Source organism: Nothobranchius furzeri, chromosome 18 (assembly GCF_043380555.1).
Source record: "Nothobranchius furzeri strain GRZ-AD chromosome 18, NfurGRZ-RIMD1, whole genome shotgun sequence".
NCBI lineage: Eukaryota > Metazoa > Chordata > Actinopteri > Cyprinodontiformes > Nothobranchiidae > Nothobranchius > Nothobranchius furzeri.
In genome coordinates, this window is record NC_091758.1 from 17,121,568 (window position 1) to 17,141,051 (window position 19,484).

The 19,484-nt window shown below is 41.1% G+C and overlaps 3 protein-coding genes across 3 annotated transcripts in view; 2 read left to right on the forward strand and 1 right to left on the reverse strand.

The window, feature by feature from the left end:
- Positions 1-566: 566 nt before the first annotated feature.
- Positions 567-7,961, reverse strand: pacc1 (proton activated chloride channel 1). The gene is made up of 8 exons (XM_015969346.3): positions 7,725-7,961; positions 4,303-4,414; positions 4,014-4,220; positions 3,736-3,890; positions 3,511-3,653; positions 1,562-1,703; positions 1,376-1,483; positions 567-1,297 (listed from the first exon to the last, which is right to left on the reverse strand). Exons 1-8 carry the CDS (start codon positions 7,758-7,760, stop codon positions 1,136-1,138), a joined length of 1,065 nt encoding a protein of 354 aa, XP_015824832.3. The 5' UTR covers positions 7,761-7,961; the 3' UTR covers positions 567-1,135.
- A 2,300-nt stretch (positions 7,962-10,261) lies between these two features.
- On the forward strand, positions 10,262-12,092 carry nenf (neudesin neurotrophic factor). Its single transcript, XM_015969348.3, has 4 exons — positions 10,262-10,442; positions 10,518-10,578; positions 10,653-10,756; positions 11,738-12,092. The coding sequence occupies exons 1-4, from the start codon at positions 10,263-10,265 to the stop codon at positions 11,912-11,914; spliced, it is 522 nt and encodes a 173-aa protein (XP_015824834.3). The 5' UTR covers position 10,262; the 3' UTR covers positions 11,915-12,092.
- A 2,207-nt stretch (positions 12,093-14,299) lies between these two features.
- Positions 14,300-19,484, forward strand: part of ezra (ezrin a) — a 31,372-nt gene continuing 26,187 nt past the window's right edge. The window contains exons 1-4 of the mRNA XM_015969347.3: positions 14,300-14,508; positions 16,726-16,809; positions 16,973-17,068; positions 17,576-17,850. Of these exons, the coding sequence (XP_015824833.3) occupies positions 14,497-14,508; positions 16,726-16,809; positions 16,973-17,068; positions 17,576-17,850 (467 nt within the window). The 5' untranslated portion in view covers positions 14,300-14,496. The remainder of the gene's footprint in view (positions 14,509-16,725; positions 16,810-16,972; positions 17,069-17,575; positions 17,851-19,484) is intronic.

The window sequence follows — 19,484 nt, forward strand, 5'->3', positions numbered from 1 at the left end:
TTACCAACAACTCAACATTACAATGAAATGTATGTGTGAAGTGAATAATGAGTATATCACAGTGATTCCCTTCTCAGTCCCTACACCCCCAGCAGGTCCCTGAGGTCCAGTGACCAAAGCTGGTTGTGCAGCGCACCGGGCTACAGACCAAAGGTGACAGATCATTTGCTGCTGTAGACCCCAGACTCTGGAACTCCGTCCCCCTATCAGTGGGCTCAGTGGTCTCCTTTAAAAAGCTGCCGAAAACTCACCTGTTCAGGATGGCTTTTGCGTGACCTTCATCACCCTCTCCTTATTCTGTTTTTATTCCGTCTTTCCTGGGATCCATTGATTTCCCTCTTTCCCATTCGTTTTCTCTCTCCGTTTTCTTACATTTTTTTATTCACAATTTTTATTTTTTCTTATTTTAAAAATAGTTTTAATAATTTTAGAAATCTTTCTTATACTTAAATTATTTTTTGTGAAGCGCCTTTTGAGAGATGCTATATAAAAGATCATTTTCTTTCTTTCTTTCTTTCTTTCTTTCTTTCTTTCTTTCTTTCTTTCTTTCTTTCTTTCTTTCTTTCTTTCTTTCTTTCTTTCTTTCTTTCTTTCTTGTGTAAAGTGCTTTGGAGTCCTCTGACTCGGAAAAGCGCTATACAAGTGCGGGTCATTTATCATTCATAACTATAACAGTAATACAGCAAACAAGCGCATTTCGCTGATTCCAGAGGTATGTTACCATAATAAGTGTAGTAAGTGCTCCCCACCTTAAAACACCCAAGAGTTCTAGCAGTAACTGCCACTGCCAGGACTTCGTTTGTCATCAAGAATTTTGTGGCATTGATTTGTAACTGGCAACAGCCATGAAACTCATGGAACGGTGGTGAAAAAGTAACATATTGCTTACAAAAAATGGGCTGCAGTAACCAAATTTGAACACAAGATGTCATTCTTACCTCATTCTTACATATTGTACCTTTAACTGTACCAAACAAAAATGGCTGTTGTTTAAATGAACCAAATGTATTCTCATTACAAACTGTTTCAGTTAGAGTGAAATGTACATAAAAACAAGACGAAATGTATTTGTGTGAACAGAACCAGTCAGCTGGACCTGGTTGGGCTCGGATCCTGCTGCTCTCTGCTTTGTGTTTTAGGTTATTGGTCTCAGTTCTTTTACTTTATTCCTCAGATGTCTCTTACGCATCCTAATAATCCATGTGATGGTGAGCTTTGCAAAATTTGCAGCTTTGAAGAGAGCCATGAACACACCACAGAGTATAGCTAAGGAGCTCCAGGGATTGGCAGTCACCACCTGTTTGGAAAGAAATGGTGTTGTTTTGAACAAGTACAAACAAGTTCTCCTGGGCGCGAATCGTCTGGGACGACTTACCAGTCTGATTTCCTGTATGTAAGCATCCCGCCACTCAAACACAACAAAGAAGAGCTCGTTGGTTTGTTCTGACACGGGCCTTTTGTCATTGAATTTCACCACAGAGGACTAAAATTTAAAAGAATAAAGTTAAGGCATTAAACAACAACTTTATTTTGAAATCAGGAAGTGTTTCGTGGTAAATACCTCTTGGCGAAACTCAACAGCGTCATTGATTTTCCCTGATGTCCTCACTAGAGACATTTTGACCCAGGTTCTGAAACCCCCAGAGAAGGTCCAAATGGAGTAATTCCTCTCACAGGCCCTCATAAACTCTGTCTTATTTGCACTTGAGGGTCAGAAAACATAAATCACATGTGAGACTAGATTATCCAGCTTTGTTCATTAAAACGTGAATAAAGGTTTTCAAAGACTCTGTGGTTCACTTCCATCCAACCACCTATCCATCCATCCATCCATCCATCCATCCATCCATCCATCCATCCATCCACCCTACAAGTTCATCCACCCATCCATCCATCCATCCACCCTACAAGTTCATCCACCCATCCATCCATCCACCCTACAAGTTCATCCACCCATCCATCCATCCATCCTACAAGTTCATCCACCCATCCATCCACCCTACAAGTTCATCCACCCATCCATCCATCCATCCATCCATCCACCCTACAAGTTCATCCACCCATCCATCCATCCACCCTACAAGTTCATCCACCCATCCATCCATCCACCCTACAAGTTCATCCACCCATCCATCCATCCATCCTACAAGTTCATCCACCCATCCATCCACCCTACAAGTTCATCCACCCATCCATCCATCCATCCACCCTACAAGTTCATCCACCCATCCATCCATCCATCCACCCTACAAGTTCATCCACCCATCCATCCATCCATCCACCCTACAAGTTCATCCACCCATCCATCCATCCACCCTACAAGTTCATCCACCCATCCATCCATCCATCCTACAAGTTCATCCACCCTACAAGTTCATCCACCCATCCATCCATCCATCCATCCACCCTAAAAGTTCATCCATCCATCCATCCACCCTACAAGTTCATCCACCCATCCAATCCATCCACCCTACAAGTTCATCCACCCATCCAATCCATCCACCCTACAAGTTCATCCACCTACCCATCCATCCATCCATCTCCCTAGAGCTCTTCCTTCTCTTTTGGAAGAAGCTATGGTGTTCCCAAGTTAGAGAGGACACCAATCCCTCCAGAGGATCAGGATCTACCTTCCAGAAGGAGGTAACCAGGAGGCATCCTAACACCAGGCCTGAACCACTTCTGCAGACTCCTTTCAATGAGGAGCTCCTCACTCCTTCTCTAAGGTTTGTCATGCGACAGGGAAAGCTCATTTCAGCCACTTGGATGGTGAATCATTTTGGTCCCAATCCTAACCCCATGACCATGTAAGAGGGTTGGAACGTGGAAGGACCTGATGCCCTGATCCATCTATCCACCATTCCATCATCTCTCAGGAACAAGACACCAAGATCCTTGAACTCCTCTGCTTGATGAAGAAACTCACTCCCTATCTGGAGGAAAAATTCCACAGTTTAGTGGTTGAGAACCAGCATCTCAGTTTAGGAGGAACAGGACTACAATCCCTGATACTACACAGTCATTTGTGAACCACATCACTGCATGTCGAAGGTCATGTCTTCAAGAAAAACAGAACCACATCATGGACAAAAAGCAGAGATGAGATCCTGAAGTTCACAAACCAGACCCCTCCCCTCCACAATTACAACTTTGTGATCCACCTCATGAAGACCACAAACAGGATCAGAGACTAGAAGCAGCCCCGGTGGCTTCCAATCGTTGTTGGAAATGACTATCACTCAAGAATGTGGATGAAGTTCCTACTCTGGTCGTCCATAAAAGTGGCCTGGGCAGTAACGGCGCTGACGCCTACAAAGTGCCACAATGAACGTCACACAAACCTTCTCCAGACCCAAGTACTGGAGAACCAAACTCACAAATCAAGTTCAAAATGTAAATAAGTCCTCTGTTCCCAAGAGCTTTGAGAACTAGGATGGTAGACAATCTGGGCACATTCACCAGATCATATATCAAACCCGACACCTGATACGTACTGATGTTTGCACAAACCTGTCCGTCAAATCGCTGAACTTAGCAAAAAGCATGTAGGTAATAGCACTGAAGTCCTCCTCTGTTTCATTCTGACTGAACTGCATGAAGATCAGCTCCTTGTTTCTGACATCCCCGGGGCCACGGACCACCAAAGCGTGTTTCTACAGCGCAGAGGGAGAGAACAGATCATGTCAGCTGGTTGTCTACTAAACACATCACACACATCCTTTCATATGAGCTTACTTCTGTTTCATTTGTGAATGGACCAAAGTAAGTGACATGGATGATCTCACAGTCCCCCTCCTGAGGCTTGCCTGGCTGCACTAAAGGTGGGATGTAGTCGTGGTGGTGATGTTTGCAGCTCAGAAGCTGAGCCTTCCCCGGGAACAGAGCAATGCCTGCTCACAAAGACTCCAGCTCAGTCTTATTTTAGCACAACGCAAGGGTCATTTGAATCTAGTGGCTATTTTTATGTGTTTTTGTAGAATGAGACTCAAGGCTCATCCTGGGTCTTTACCAACCTGGGGGTGAAAAGGAGTCAAACTCCTTGTAGGTGACAGACATGACAGGCTGGCTGAGTTTCACCATGAAGTCAGAGATGGTCTGGTAGGCCAGGAAGGCGGCCACGGCGGTCAGCAGCAGGTAGATGAAGATGAGCAGCACAGTGAAGACATTTTTCACACACGTTTTACTGAATCTCCTCTGTGGAGTGCTCCCCCTGGCATCCTCTTCAACAGACAAATCAAATAGACCGACATGAATCGATGGGCCATTTTTCAGGAGAACCCCTGTGAGAAATGCTGCTGTTACCTGCTGAGATGCTGCCATTGTGCTTCCCATCAGGCTCCAGCTCTTCATCAATATCATCTAAAAAGTTCTTGGACTGAGGGTCATCTTCCTCCCCCTCCTCATCATCAAACAACTGTTCCGTTTGGAAAAGAGTATATTTTATGACAAATGATATCAAAGATGGTTAATATCAAACAGCAGCAGCTCCTCTACCCTAGCTGGAATCAGGTAGTTGTGTTTTTTACCCAGAGCAACGCCTCATCTCTCCCACGGACTGTTAACAAGTTATTCGTGTTTTTATTTCTTCTTTTTTACACTTCTGTATTCACCTGTCACATGCAGGAGGGGTAAAAAGCTGCAGATTCCCTTTTTAAAGTGGATGCACTGGCTCTAGTTTTTATTAAGGAATCTTAAAACTAGCATCATCCTGCACAACACCCAGGTCTAGATGGTATGGATATAAAATAAACATTTTATGCTTAAATTAAATATAAAAACTATTTACCTGTACTACAGTGTTATTGTTGACCTGTAGATTGGTCCAAAATGTGCATTCGGCTCAGGCGTTTCTAGCCTGACTCTGGGGGTGTTGAAGCACTCCTGAATTAAATCTCAGCACCCCTAAAGTTTGAGAATAATTTATTTATTTAATTATCTATTTTAAGTAACCAAATAAAATTGTGGTTCTTTTTTACTGTTTTTTTTTTGTCTAAATAGGCAAGTTTTACTTGTTAGAAACACGTATTATAATTTTTCAAACACTTTGTCTTGTTGCCTTGAAAGAATGGGGAATTTGCGCCCTCTGCTAGCAAGCAATAAAACAACACTTTTGACTTCCAACAGCATTTAGACAAAGGACAATATGGGAATTTCTGCCCTCCAGTGTCTGAAATCTGGTACTGCACCTTCAGTCTTTTTAGCCATTTAGAAAAAAATATTTAGAAAAAAGGAAAACGATCTTTTATAAAGCGCCTCTCAAGATAAAAATCACGAGGCGCTTCACAAAAACAAACAACAATAAGTTATAAAAAATGTTTTTTAATGATTAAAAATATGTTTAAAATGACAAAAAAATTAAACTGGGATTAAAAATGTGAGGAAAGGGAGAAAGAAAATAAATAGGAAAGGGAAATTAGTGGATCCCAGGAAATGCGGAATAGGTATAAAGAGCAGAATAAGGAGAGGGTGATGATGAAGGTTTTCAGCTGCTTTTTAAATGAGTCCACTGATCTCAGCCCCAGGGGGAGAGAGTTCCAGAGTCTGGGGGCCACAGCAGCAGATGATCTGTCACCTTTGGTCTTTAGCCTGGTGCTGCACAACCAGTAGGCTTTGATCACTGGACCTCAGGGGCCTGCTGGGGGTGTAGGGACTAAGAAAATCACCAATGTAAGATGGTGCTTGTCCATGTAAGGCCCTACAGACCAGAACCAGGATCTTGAAATGAACCCTGAAGTTGACTGGCAGCCAGTGAAGCTGGAGGAGAAGCGGGTTGATGTGGGTGTGTTTGGAGGATTTGGTCAGAAGCCGAGCACAGGCATTCTGAACCGCCTGTAGACGGTTCAGGGAGGTTCTGCTCAGACACGTGAAAAGAGAGTTACAGTAGTCTAAGCATGAGGAGATGAAGGTGTGGAGAACTGTCTCAAGTTCAGAGCGGGACAGAATGGGACTCAGCTTTGCAATGTTCCTGAGATGGAAGAAGGAAGAGCGAACAAGAGAACTGGCATGAGAATCCAGGGTGAGAGCTGGGTCAAAGGTCATGCCAAGATTCCTGACAGAAGGTTTGGTGTGGGAAGCAAGCTGACCAAGAGAATCTGACTTTGGGAACCAGCTTGTCTGGGGCACAGATGAGGATCTCAGTCTTATCTTCATTCAGCTGAAGAAAGCTCCCAGCCATCCAGGTTTTAATAGAGTCTAAGCAGGTGTGTAACAGCTGCAGCTTAGACATCTCATGGGGCTTAAAGGAGATGTACAGTTGGATGTCATCTGCATAAAGATGGTAGAAGATTCCTTTAAAGAAGTTCAGGATGTGCTGCAGAGGAAGCAGATAGAGGAGGAAGAGTAGAGGCCCCAGCACAGAACCTTGTGGGACACCATGGGCAAGGGAGGTGGTGGAGGACCGAAACTTGGGAGATGGAACGCTCAGACATATAAGAGAACCATTCCAGAGCAGATCCTGATAGGCCTACCCAGTCTCTCAGCCTCTCCAGTAGCAGGTGATGTCAACAGTGTCAAAGGCTGCAGTCAGGTCCAGCAGGACCAGAACAGAACATTCCCCTGCATCACTGTGAGTCAGAAGGTCATTAGAAACCCTAAGAAGAGCTGTTTCAGTGGAATGAGCTCTACGAAAACCTGACTGGAAGCTGTCATTAGTCTCTTATTATTAATAAAGTTTAAAAAATCTAATATATGTTTAGTTTCTAGCTGCTAATAGCTCCAGCTGTAGATCCTTGATTAGATTTTGTTGAACACAGAAAAATAAAATATATTTGTTGAGTTTTAATTAAGTGAAAACATTCTGGCGTTCATATTATTTAGACTAACTGTGCTGTTAACTCTATTTTAAAACCTGCAGCACTTGTAAGTGGTATAACCACATTGAATTGTGGTTCTTTTTTACTGTTTGTTTTATGTCTAAAGAGACATTTACAAGACGTACTATAGATACTACAGATTGATTTAAAAAAAACTTTACTGCTCTTTTTAGTCATCCTGTTGTGGAAATTCAGACCAAGCTGAAGTTACAATTTCTGGTTCCAGATAGGAAATTGCAAATCCAACCAAATTTTCCTCTCACTGGGCATCTTTAATCTGATGCTGTTATAAAACACCTGGTCCAGTGGTTACCACCCTGGGGTCCCTGACCCACCAAGGGGGTCCCCAAAATGAAAGTATTTAAGCAGACGCTTTTATCAAAAATATTATCTGTGCTGAGATTGTGAGGTCACCAACATTATATTTGTAAAAATTACATTTATAAAATCCCAATAACACACCCAATAGTTTAATCAAAACTCTGTATGATACAATGTCTGCAAAATAGTTGTAATTTAACTTGTGTGTGCAGTTAGGGGTTGGGGTGGGGGCTGGCTTGTCTCGGACACGGGCAAGGGGGTCCTCCTGATAAAAAGCTTGGGAACCACTATCCTAGACTCTTCAAACTTGGACCAGGTTAATCTACACTGATAACTGAATCTGCTACACATAGATTGTGACATCTAAAACCACAGTTTGTTTTGTGAAAAGTGTTTTTAATTTCTTTCACAAAAATGGGAATTAAATTGTGTAAAAATGTACAAAATGTTTCAAGTTGTCTTGCATGGCCAGGCAGCTAAACCTCTGATGCTAGCATCGCCCCTGTAGAATTTCTAATAGTTCCAGTTATTTTTTTCACCCTCTGTCACATGATGTGCTCCACTCTGGTGGACCGACTAAAGGAAAGGTACCTCCTGGTGGGACCGAGTCCGCTCTTTTCCAGGCATTCCTCAGCGCTTCCGTCAGCTCAAAAACGTTTTGTGACGTCAGGAAACAACTTTTAGACGCATTGTTAGGAAAAGCTCGTTCTGCCCGTCCTGTGATGAAATCTGACTGAAGGAGATCCTCAGCCCGGAAAACGGCTGCGATCCAATTTTAAAACTGCTGCCTCGACTAGTTTTCTTGTTGCAACGGTGCTGCTTTCAAGTGTTATAGGAATATTCAGAGTTACAGTTCCAAGATCTCAAAAGCGCGAGCATACTAAAAAAAACATTCTGATACAACCACAGCAGCTGTTACTCAACAAAACAACGAATAAATACATAAGTTTTATAAAGATCCAGAAAATAAATATTAACTGTATTTCTGTAATTGTTGTATCTTAAATTATTATTATTATTATTATTATTATTATTATTATTATTATTATTATTATTATTATTATTATTATTATGTGTGGTAGTGGCAGTAGTGTGAGTGATTTTGTTTATGTTTGGCATACTTATCCATACTCTTACCACACTATATGTAATTTTCAGTAAGCTAGTGTTGTAGACCTAGAGACCTTGAGGCCTTGAGACCATATTTTTATGTTCATGGTATCAAAGGCATTTTATTCGAACTGGGAGGACTCTGTTTTTTTAACTAGTTTTTTAACTAGAGCATTGCTGATGGGCTTTTTTCCATACTGATGAGAAAAGAACAACTTAAAATTATTGGTACAGTAATCATTTTCCCAGCTGACGCAGGTGCTGATTTATCGTGGGTGGGTGCAGGGGCATTGCCAGAGATTTTGGGCCCCATCACCAAAAGACACAAGCATGGGAGTCAGTTTGTTTTTAAAGTTGTCAGGGACAATAATATCAAACTTGAGTGTAGCTTGAAGAGTGACGTATTGACAAGTCTTCAGCTACAAGCTATTTATGCAGGTACAGTGTTTTGTTACCATGAGGTTCAGGATTGGAATTACACATGTTTTAGTTCAACTGTTCCTCACTAATTAATGATGTGATTTCATGATGGGAAGACCGGTTTTCAAAAATATAACAAATAGTAATAATAATAATAATAATAATAACAACAATAATAATAATAATAATAATAATGTTAACTATAATAAAAATAACAAATACATTTTTGTTTTATTACAATATTCCTTTGACACATATTACATGGTCTTGGCCTTGTTTCAGTCTTGATCTCTAAATCCTGTCTGGGTCTTGGATAGTTTGGTATTGACTACAACAGTACTCTCTCTGTGTGTGTGTGTGTGTGTGTGTGTGTGTGTGTGTGTGTGTGTGTGTGTGTGTGTGTGTGTGTGTGTGTGTGTGTGTGTGTGTGTGTGTGTGTGTGTGTGTGTGTGTGTGTGTGTGTACCAGAGTTGCACCATTCTAACTGCTACTGTACCGTTCTGACCGGTCTGTTTTAATTCAGCAGAAAAACTAGAAATTAACTTGAAGTTTCTGATCGACGTGAGATTTCTGATGTTGGAAATGCAACTGCCTATGGAGGTTCTGATACCACTAGCCTCATATAGAAGTTTATTTCCATTTTTGGTTCTTTTTTAAAACACAGAAAAGGTTTCTCTTTACCATGCTGACAGTTTCGTTTGCCGACTGCAAAACATCCTCAGAGCTCTGAGGATGTTAATGAAACTGATAAAGAGAAACCTTTCCTGTGTTTTAAAAAGAACCAAAAATGGAATTAGAAACTAGACACAGGAAGAATGTATCAAAGATGTTTAAAGAAGTTTATTTATTGACTTATATTTTACGAGGATAAAACCACTTAAGATGAGACCTCTCGTCTTCAAGAAGGTCCTCTGACTTTACAAGCATTGAAAATAATTAACAATGGTGAGTTCGTGGACAAGGAAAAATGTCAGTTTTTGATTTAAACTATTCCTTTGCTGCTTATGAAAGATGTGTTGAATGACCCAAGAGAAACAAATTTCTGAGATTCAAATGAACTGATCAGAAATTAAGTCAATGGTAATGAATAATGAATGACTTTGACCATGAGATATTTTAAGTCTATAAAAATACATGTACAACTTACAACAGACATGTGCAACTATAGGTGTAACAGAGCAGCTAAACCATTCTGTAGGCATTATTAGACACTATGTTCTCTGACTACCTTTGCATGACTCATCGTCAAGCTTTCTGTTTAGTTTGTCTGATCTATTTTGCAACAAAATCCTTTAAGATATCCTGATGTTTTTGTTGCTGCAGCAGCTTATTATCATTGCTTTATTACTTTATTCTGCAGCTGTATGGATTTTTATGACTATTATTCTATGTCTCAAACTCGTGTATATAGAGAAGTCCCTGACCTATGAAGGTGACTTGAATAAACTAATTTTATATATTTTTTCTTTGAACTAAATGTTAATAAGAACTAAATTATATTGATGTAACAAATGAAAAGATTTAAGATGAGCAGTGAATCAATATTCATGTGCTGGTTTGACGTTAGGATTTCCGAGGGCATTTAAACGCAGCACCAGGATGAGGGCGCGTCAGAATAGAAAGTTTCCGCGTCCAGCCCGTCCGAGCAGCATGTCAACAGCGCGAGTCTGTGTCCTGTTGGTTGTGTTTTCTGTGACTTTAGCAGAAGATGTGAACGTGAAATCCAAACCAGTCCGGTTGTTTACCGAGGAGGAGCTGGAGAGGTTTGACGGCACGCAGGTAAGGCGTCTACAGGTGTGTCTGTGTAGGAGGTGTGTCCGTTCATGCTGTGTGCGGTCTCTCTTCCTGCTGTAGGAGGGACAGCCCATCTACATGGCAGTCAAAGGTGTGGTGTTTGACGTCACCAGAGGAAAAGGTACAGAAACCAGCATCCAGCCGGGCCTAGTCGGTTTCAGGTCAAACTGATGTCTGTAACTTCTGTGTCTGCAGAGTTTTATGGTAAAGGTGCACCATACAACGCTCTGGTTGGGAAGGACTCCACTCGAGCTGTGGCTAAGATGTCCCTGGACCCCTCAGACCTGACCTCTGATACTGTGAGTTATCAGAGACCCCTGTTCTCCTGGAGCTTCTCCTTGTTCCTTTTTTACACGAAGCAGCATCAGCTGATTAAATGGAGCCCATTTAAAGGAACACATCAAAGCATTAGTTGGAGCTCACCAGAGCGATAAAAATGCACATTTTCACCACTTTTATTAAAGACATTCCAGGATTATGTCTAATTCTTTAAAGAATAATGATGCAATGAAACGTTAATAATCAAATATATCTAAATATTTGGAATTAAATCTAATTGCGTATAAAATAATCCTCATGTCAGTTTAGTTCACAGGGAACGCCAAATAAATAACAAAATTATCCTGAAAGAGCGCGTTTCTTCTGCTGTCCTTGGGCACTTTAAATTAAAATACAGTTTATTATGTCATTTCAAATACAATACAAACCCTAAAGGTATAATTATTCAAAGACCGTTGTTTATAAATATATGAGCTAAAAGTATAGAATACAGAATAAAAGGTGATAGAAATAAGAATAACCCTTTGAAATAATTGGAGACCTGAGCATTGATGATCCAGCTGTTTACCTGCACCACCTATAGGTGTCCAGCTGTGTTTTGGCTTCAGGGGTGGAGGTCCAGTCTAATGCAGGGAAAACTCGTTGACCCAGAAGACATTTCGTGAGTCGGACAGAACAGTTTGCTCTCTCTGCACTCCTAGTTCTGCGGGGTTCACCAACTGGCCTGAGACCAGCTGGTTAACATTTATGTAATGATATAAGTGCTCATCTTGGCTGCTTCTGTTGACCTCAGATCCCTTATAAACCTAAAGTGTGAGAGGTTACATCTGATCTTGTCACAAACCATTCTACCTGAGAGTTTAGAGCAAGGGTTGGCAGATCCCTTCCATGAGGGCCACCATCCAGCATGTTTTGTTGGACTGGCCTGTCCTGATCCAGCCCAGCAGACCCTGGCCTCTAGTGTCCAGATAAGTGAGGAGCTTCTGTTGTCTCACCCGCAGGCCGACCTCACCGACGAGCAGCTGAAGTCTTTGGATCAAATATTTGAGAGCACCTACAAAGCCAAATACCCCATCGTAGGTTACACAGCAGCACGCATCCTCAACCAAGATGGAAGCCCCAACAAAGACTTCAAACCAGAAAACCAGCCGCATTTTCAAATCAAAGATGAGTTTTGAATGTATTTTATCAGTTATTGAGTGTAGTTGTGATGGAAACCTTACATTCATCTCATCTGTTTTATTGTTGGAACCAAAGAGCGACTCCTGTGGTCGAGTCCTCTGCTGCAGCTGGATGTTTGGAGCTGAATGGGTCTTTTACAGTTTTGTTGTAAAATAAAATGCTTTAAAAACCTAATTAGCTCTGATTTAGTCGTCGGCATGAAGATGGTAACACGTTGCTGTAATCCAACCACTTTTCCAGTCACAAATAATCTTAAAGCTACAACTTCCAGTCCAGTAATCAGATTAAAGTTACTGTTCCTCACTATTTCTGTTATTTTCATCAGAGATATTGTCACAGGTTATGGGTTGAAATCTTGAATGAAACCAGAGTTCAACAACAGGATGCACCTTTCACTGACGCCCGTGCGGTCAGTCAGTAACACACTTCTGTCTCACAGCTCAACGCAGAATTCAGAAAGCTGCAGCTAAGCATCCTGGGAAATAAGGTAGGACGTCCACCCCCGCACACCCCCCCAGCAGCCCTTATGTTGCTTTCTTGCGTGTCAGTGAGTAGTGTCATGTATGCCATCAGTCCAATATTTAGAAGGAAAACTCGCATAATACATAGTGTGTATTACGCACGTTTTCAGGTTGCCAGCTTGGCAAGCAGCCAGCAACACAAACGTAAACAACAATGGCGGGAGGAGCAATAACTGAGGCCTAGTCCCAATACTCACACTTCCATCCTTCAATTGCGCATTCTAGTCCAAGGGTGTGAGTGCTTTGAGTGTCCCAGTCCTCAAGGGAGGAAGTTGGCCACGCCCTTGGGCAAAGGGTATTACCCACAATCCATTGCTGCGCGAGAATATTGAGAAGAAGGCTGAACAATTGCTCAAGTGCCTTTTCTGAAAACACGTATTTTCAAACAAAATTAGTTTAAGATGATTGATGATATTTATTCATGCTCTGAATGTTTTAGACTACTATTTTATGTGAACAGTACTGAATGTTACAATTGCTGTCCCAATTTGGTAATTATTTGCACACTTGTGTACTGCACACTTGATCCCTACTCAGACTTTCCCCAAGTGCACTTCACTGAAGACCATAAGGAACAGTGGAAGTATTGGGACTGGGTCCGTGTTTCCTACCTGAAACACCAGCGAGGTGCGGTAAGGTTAGTGACTTGGGAGCTACTGACTCCTAAAGTGGGACGTACTAACCCTAACCCTGATTGAATCATTTCCACCCTGTTCAACAATACTAAAGCAAGAAAAACAAGAATGTTTAATTAGGTCAAACTATTATTTTTTTCATTTAAAATAGAGAATTGTGTGTGATTTATGAAGGCCATGCACCGATTCTCCACCAATATTTGCAGCTTTGACTGAAAATCCTCTCCGTTACTGACTTCTTAGTGCCACCTGGTGGATTTTGATCACCAGCTGTTATCTTAGTTTTTAGACTTTCTTTGCAGCCCATTTACAACACGCTCTAAGGACTAATGCTGGTCCCAGGACCAGTGATTGGGGAGCCCATAGAGACAAGTAGGACATGATAAAGGTCACCTGTTGCAGAAAAGAGTTCCTATCATTTATTTTATGTCACTTTAATCACTTCATCACTCTTTATCACTTGTAAGTCGCTTTGGACAAAAGCGTCTGCTAAATACATAAACATAAACTTTATTTTTCTATATTCTTTCTTTGTCCAGAGAAAGCCACTTGACCCAGAGTTTGCATCTATAATCACAAACTTTCTAAAACTTCAACTCCCAAAAATGTGTGTCCATAATTTACATGACCATCTCCCAAGATAGACTCCACCAGTCCCTAAATGGGAGCGATTTATTTATGAACTCTGATTACATCAGTATAAAGAAACGGCACCCATGCTCAGCAGGCCTCACCTCTGTCAGTGCACCCCAGGGCAGCTGTGACTTCATCGTATCCCCAAAGTGTGTGAATGGGCGCTTTGGGGGGGCTGTAGAACCCTAAGAATGCGCTTTAAACATACAAGCCATTTATCATAAAGGATTTTGGTTTAGTGAGAAATGCTGTTGCTAAACTTTCTGCATTACCAAATGAAAAACAGATTATTTTTATTGTGACTTTGAGAAATCCTGAGTAAAAGAAAGTAAATTTTCACTTTTTTTTAAGCAACAAGCCCTTAGAACAAGCCCTCTCTGTTACACAAAACTGTTTCTTATTCCAACATCCTATGAGTCATTTCACTTCCACTCAGGCAGCATAAATAGCACACCCAGGCCCTCACAGCCTCGTGTTCTCCGATCAAAGGTCGCAGGCGTTCAGGTGCTGAGACAGGTGATTGTCTTTGGGTGGAGCTGTGAGTCTTGCCCCGCCATACTAGCCAGAGGTAAATCTGTTACTTGGCTGTGATAGTGACCAAGCCCCACGTCAGGCTGAGCTATCTGCCACTGAGTTCAAAGGACACCAGCCCTGCCCTTGAGCCTGCCAGGCAGAGTGGAGCAGCAGTCCTTATCAGGTGGAGGTCCTGCTGGGAGTCAGCCACTGCAGCCTCGCTCAGCCTGGGAAACACTCCGTTTTCAGCCATCCCTTCAACAAACCACAGCCAAGATGCCCAAAACGGTATGATTCTGCTTTTCTATTGTAATGACTGAATCTATCACTGAAGGCCTTCTTCCTGGTTCAGAGACCGTTTATGAACTCACCTGTACGGTTTCCTGTTTGCTGATGATGATCTGGAACTGTTTGATGCACTGTTACATAAACATGGTTCTGATCTTGTATTAAACATGTGTTTCAAAGAACTGTGATCTTTTCTAAAAGGCAGTGATCCTTCTTGATATTTACTCATTAACCAAAAGTAGAGTTTGACCCATGCAGCTCACATTCCTGACAGTGAGTCACTATAAAAGCGCTTCTTCATGTCTGCAGCGTCGTGCTAATAATGTAATTATCATAGCGATTACCTCTGGGGAAACTGGAGTGAGGACACGTTCTAGAAGAAACTCCTGACTGCGGTTCAATTCTTCATTTTCTGTCAGTAGTTTTCCATATAATCAAAACAAAGGAATCTCTTGTGTTAATCCTAAAAACCTGTCAATGTTCATCAGTCCCAATTGAACCCGATAAGATCTGCTTGTGCTTGATATATCAGTTCTGTGCTCAAACACTATGGAGTTAAAGGGAGAGTTCATATCTGTGCTGTTTGTTCCAGCCGGCTTCTGACAGGCCTCAGTTTGGAGAAACAGAGACTAACTCTGATAAGACTGATGAGCTAATGGCTAGTCACAAAGGAGTCAACTTCCTGTCATCTTAAATCTGGAAAATATGTATTAATATGAGTTCATGCAAACCTCATTTGGTAAGACCATCATGAATGTCATATTAGTGGTTATTCTTGTAGAATTCTGCTTCCTTTGCTGCCAATGTTAGCTGTGGAGCTGTAGCTGCTGTAGCCCACATACTAAGATATGAACCATTCCTTGAAAAGGTTATGCTTTTTTACATTAAAACAACAATAAATAAGTTTTTCACTTCTCCATCCTACTGGTTGAAAGCAGAATCACGATTGTCATAAGCAACCCTGCTGCTGTAGCTAGTGCTAACAACAAGCTAACGTTAACACAAGACAACTGACATTAAACAAGCCACAAAGTAAAAAAATTCCACACTGTTGGATAAAAAAATATTACAAGTCCAGTAGCAACAAAGCTAGGTCACCATCAGTCCATGATTTCATATCCTCCTTTAGTTCCCTTAAATGAGTGTAGGCCGCACCGATGTTCACTCTGGTTTTAGCTCTTTGCTCACCTCCAAAGACATGAATCTCTTACCGTTACTTCTAGATGTTGTCATGATGCCAACAAAAAAGCTAAATTCTTCTTCTTGTGCATATTATTGACGGTCGGCGAACTGAAAAAGCTGCTAGCCTTTAAATTGGCTATCTGCACGGTGAACAGCCATTGCTGTAATACAGATAGAGACCTCCCACTAGTGTTCTTACCCAACCACAAAATTAAGAACAGTTTCTGGTCAGCAGAGGGCTACGGAGGCCCGTCCAATGTGAAGTTCTGAATTTCAAGTTTATGGCTCAAGAACCACTGAAACCAGTTTGAAGGCAATAGCTTACTTAAAGTGTTAAAAACTATTTAAAGTAACGCGAGGCACAATAGACTCTGGTGTTATTTTGTTCTTGGGTGGGCTTTAAGTTCCACAATGAACAAAACCCTAAAAGGACCAGCTTGCAGAAGAGAAGACTTCCAGATGTTCCCTCACACAGGAGGACATGGGAGGTGGAACCTTGTGGTGATTTCATGAAGGGGCGTTCTGCTGCTTGTTGCTGACCCAGTTTCAGTAGGTTTATCTTTATGGCAGCGGGCGTGCTCATGAATAAGTTCATAAAACAGCTGAGTTCTGTAACTGTCCTCAGACTGGGGTCACACTTCAGGTTTGTAAAGTCACACTTAGTAAAACCTTTTCTTTTTCTGGAGATCAACTCTAAAAACACCTTCAGCTATGTTCCTGTGGGTTGATTCGTCTCGCCATGAAAGGTTTGACTTAAAGTGTCAGTTTGCAAGCATCAAGTATTTTTATCTGCAGATGTGCAACCTTGTTCTCTTCTGGCTGGTCTAAAGTCTAATGAGATAATGAGCAATTACAGTTTATGGATAGTCTACTTCACAGCTCTTCATGATAGGCCTTCTGCCAACGATTCGCTTCAGTATTTTGGTTTTTCTAAGACAGAATTTGACAAAAAAGATCATTCAGACCTGCAACGTTTGTGAAATGAATGAAACGGTGGGTCAGCCTGGCGTCATGTAACAGCTGTTTCTGCTGCAGGTCAACGTCCGCGTCACATCGATGGACGCAGAGCTGGAGTTCTCCTTCCACCCCAGCACCAAAGGGAATCAGCTCTTTGAGCAGGTCTGCATCTCTCAGAGCTGCTGTTGTTCAACCAGAACCAGAAGTGTTGAATAACAGCAGCTAAACCCAAACAGCTAACGTTCATTATGACATGAAAGTCTTCAGGTCATCTAGTTTTTTTGTGATTATATTGGATTTAATCTAATCCTTAATCTCCTCTCAGGTGGCTAAAACCATCGGTCTGAGGGAGATTTGGTACTTTGGGCTCCAGTTTGTCGACACCAGAGGATTCATCACATGGCTGCAGCCTGACAAGAAGGTTTGGGGTTTTAACTCATTTATTTACCTTCTGTCACGTTGTCTCGAAGGGGGGTTTCTACTAAACACACCTCTATGGAGATGCGTGTCAAAACTAGCATGCGCATTTGTTAACAGCTGCAGTTATTGTTCATGATTAAAGTATATTAACTGGGTTATTTGCAATTGTTCATATTAAAATTTTTATTTCTTCAAATCATTGTTTTGCATGAATGTGACATTCCTGGTTTCCACACAGTGTATTTATCTGTCTGCATTCTGCAAATTCACTGAGAAAATAAAACTATTCTTAATGTTCTGACGCATTATTGGTTGACCTTTATTATTTTATTATTAATATTATTATTAGTAGTACTCTGCATTGTTGGTCTTATTTAAATAACTTAATTTTTATTTCACAAAAATGTCAGTCTGCTTTGTTTTTGCATTGATGTTGTATTTGTTTTAACAGTTGGAGGACATAAAGTTCTGTTTGAGCTTTAATCTACATTCTGACGCTTTCCTGTAGGTGTTGGCTCAGGATGTAAAAAAAGAGACGCCCCTGCAGTTCAAACTCAGGGCCAAGTATTACCCTGAAGATGTGGACGAGGAGCTGATCCAGGACATCACCAGGAGGCTCTTCTTCCTGCAGGTGAAGGAGGACATCCTGTCTGATGAGGTCTACTGTCCTCCAGAGACCGCTGTGCTGCTGGCCTCCTACGCCGTCCAGGCTAAGTTTGGAGAGTACAACAGGTTGGTCCACAGACCGGGGTACCTGACCTCTGAGCGCCTGCTTCCTAAAAGGTGAGCTGATCTCTAGCAGCTGCTGCAGTCTGCTTACTTTCACTGAGAAACCATTTGTTACTCATTATTTTTAAAAATGATCAGTCACTGAACATGAAAATAGTCTCCTTCACCTATCTCCTACATTAGCTTCTGACAGAAAATAGATGAAAAAACACTCAGTTCAGAGAAGCCTGGCAGATCTACGTCACACTATCACTTAACATTCATGGATTCACACGTTTTGACCAAGCCCCCACAATGCGGCTCTAAAATTGAGGCCAACCCGGAAGTACCAGAAATTGCAGTTCCACCCTCATCCGCTGGGGGCTGGTGTCAGAAGCGAGCAAATCCTCATTGACTCCCATGTTAAAAATACCAATTTCACAGCAGAAATAAACATGTTTACAGCCTGGTACCAAAACATGTTTTTTGTTTAAATGATCTAGTTTACACTCATGACAACTCTGAGGGGGGTGAATTTTTTCTCTCACTCTTCTGTTTAAGTGTATTAAAAGCCTAAAATTCCAAGTGGTGCTCGCTGCAGAACCACAAAGGCGGAGCTGCACCAGAGGGTGGAGCTGCACCAGAGTCATCCCCGCCCATTCATGCAGAGTCTTCCCCGCCCGTTCATGTAATTTTAAGGTGGAGCTGCTATTTCACTAGTCCCACAGCCTGTTTCACCTTCTGTTTTCATGCTTAAACATAATTCCTCAATTTACCCTTGACTTTTTTTTAATATAAATGAAAGGATCAGTTGATTCATTCATTTGTTTCATATTTTATTGCTTTGTTTTACTAACTACATAGAAGTATATATATGTATATATATATATATATATATATATATATATATATATATATAATTTATAGCAGCTTAAATTTGGTATATCTCTGCCTATCTAGCTTCTAAAAAGCAGAACTGTTGTTGCTTTCTTTTGACCTGGAAAACATCAGTTTGAAGACACAAGTTAGAACATTCCTGTGGTGTTAAAAAACCCTCATTCCACTCTTCACATCTACCATAAAAATGCCATTTCTGCTGGTTTATTCAGCATATTTTAATCTGAAACGCTGATTAAAACAGCAAACAAAAAATTCTAAAATAATTTTTTTATTTAGTGAAGAATTGAAACACTTGCATCCCATTATTACACTTAAAATAATTTTGTATTTAGTGTATATGAACCTGACCCATGTTAGCCAGAATGATAACCAAGTTACGGTCGGGCTCTACTTACGCAGGTTTGGATCCCGGCCAGGGCACTTATCTTTTATATCTTTGCAAAGTGTTTTTCCCTGTTTTTATCTCAATTTAAATATGTTTTCTCACTTTTTATTCTAACAGTTTAGGTCCATGTGTACTGACTGAAAATTATGCTAGTCAGCCAGTTACAGCAGGGGCCCCCACAATTTTGTCTTTGCTGAGGTTGTGAGGTTAGCAAGATTTTATTTGTAAAAATTACAATTTAAATTGTTTTGCATCTTTGCAACTGGACTTCATCAGAATTTTAATGTTACATGGCAGCAATTGAAATAAAAAACAGCTTCTAAAAGGGCACGCAGCAGTTATATATATATTAAGACATAATCCAGTAGCTATATATATATAATGTGTGTATATATATGTGTTTATATATATATATGCATATGTG

Coding starts and splice junctions, on each gene's coding strand:
- nenf (XM_015969348.3), top strand. CDS start 10,263: ATGAGGGCGCGTCAGAATAGAAAGTTTCCGCGTCCAGCCCGTCCGAGC. Junction 10,579..10,652: donor TGACGTCACCAGAGGAAAAG/GTACAGAAACCA, acceptor CTGTGTCTGCAG/AGTTTTATGGTAAAGGTGCA. Junction 10,757..11,737: donor CAGACCTGACCTCTGATACT/GTGAGTTATCAG, acceptor TCTCACCCGCAG/GCCGACCTCACCGACGAGCA.
- pacc1 (XM_015969346.3), bottom strand. CDS start 7,760: ATGCCTGGAAAAGAGCGGACTCGGTCCCACCAGGAG. Junction 3,891..4,013: donor TGACTCCTTTTCACCCCCAG/GTTGGTAAAGAC, acceptor CTTTGTGAGCAG/GCATTGCTCTGTTCCCGGGG. Junction 1,704..3,510: donor TTCAGCGATTTGACGGACAG/GTTTGTGCAAAC, acceptor CTGACCCTCAAG/TGCAAATAAGACAGAGTTTA.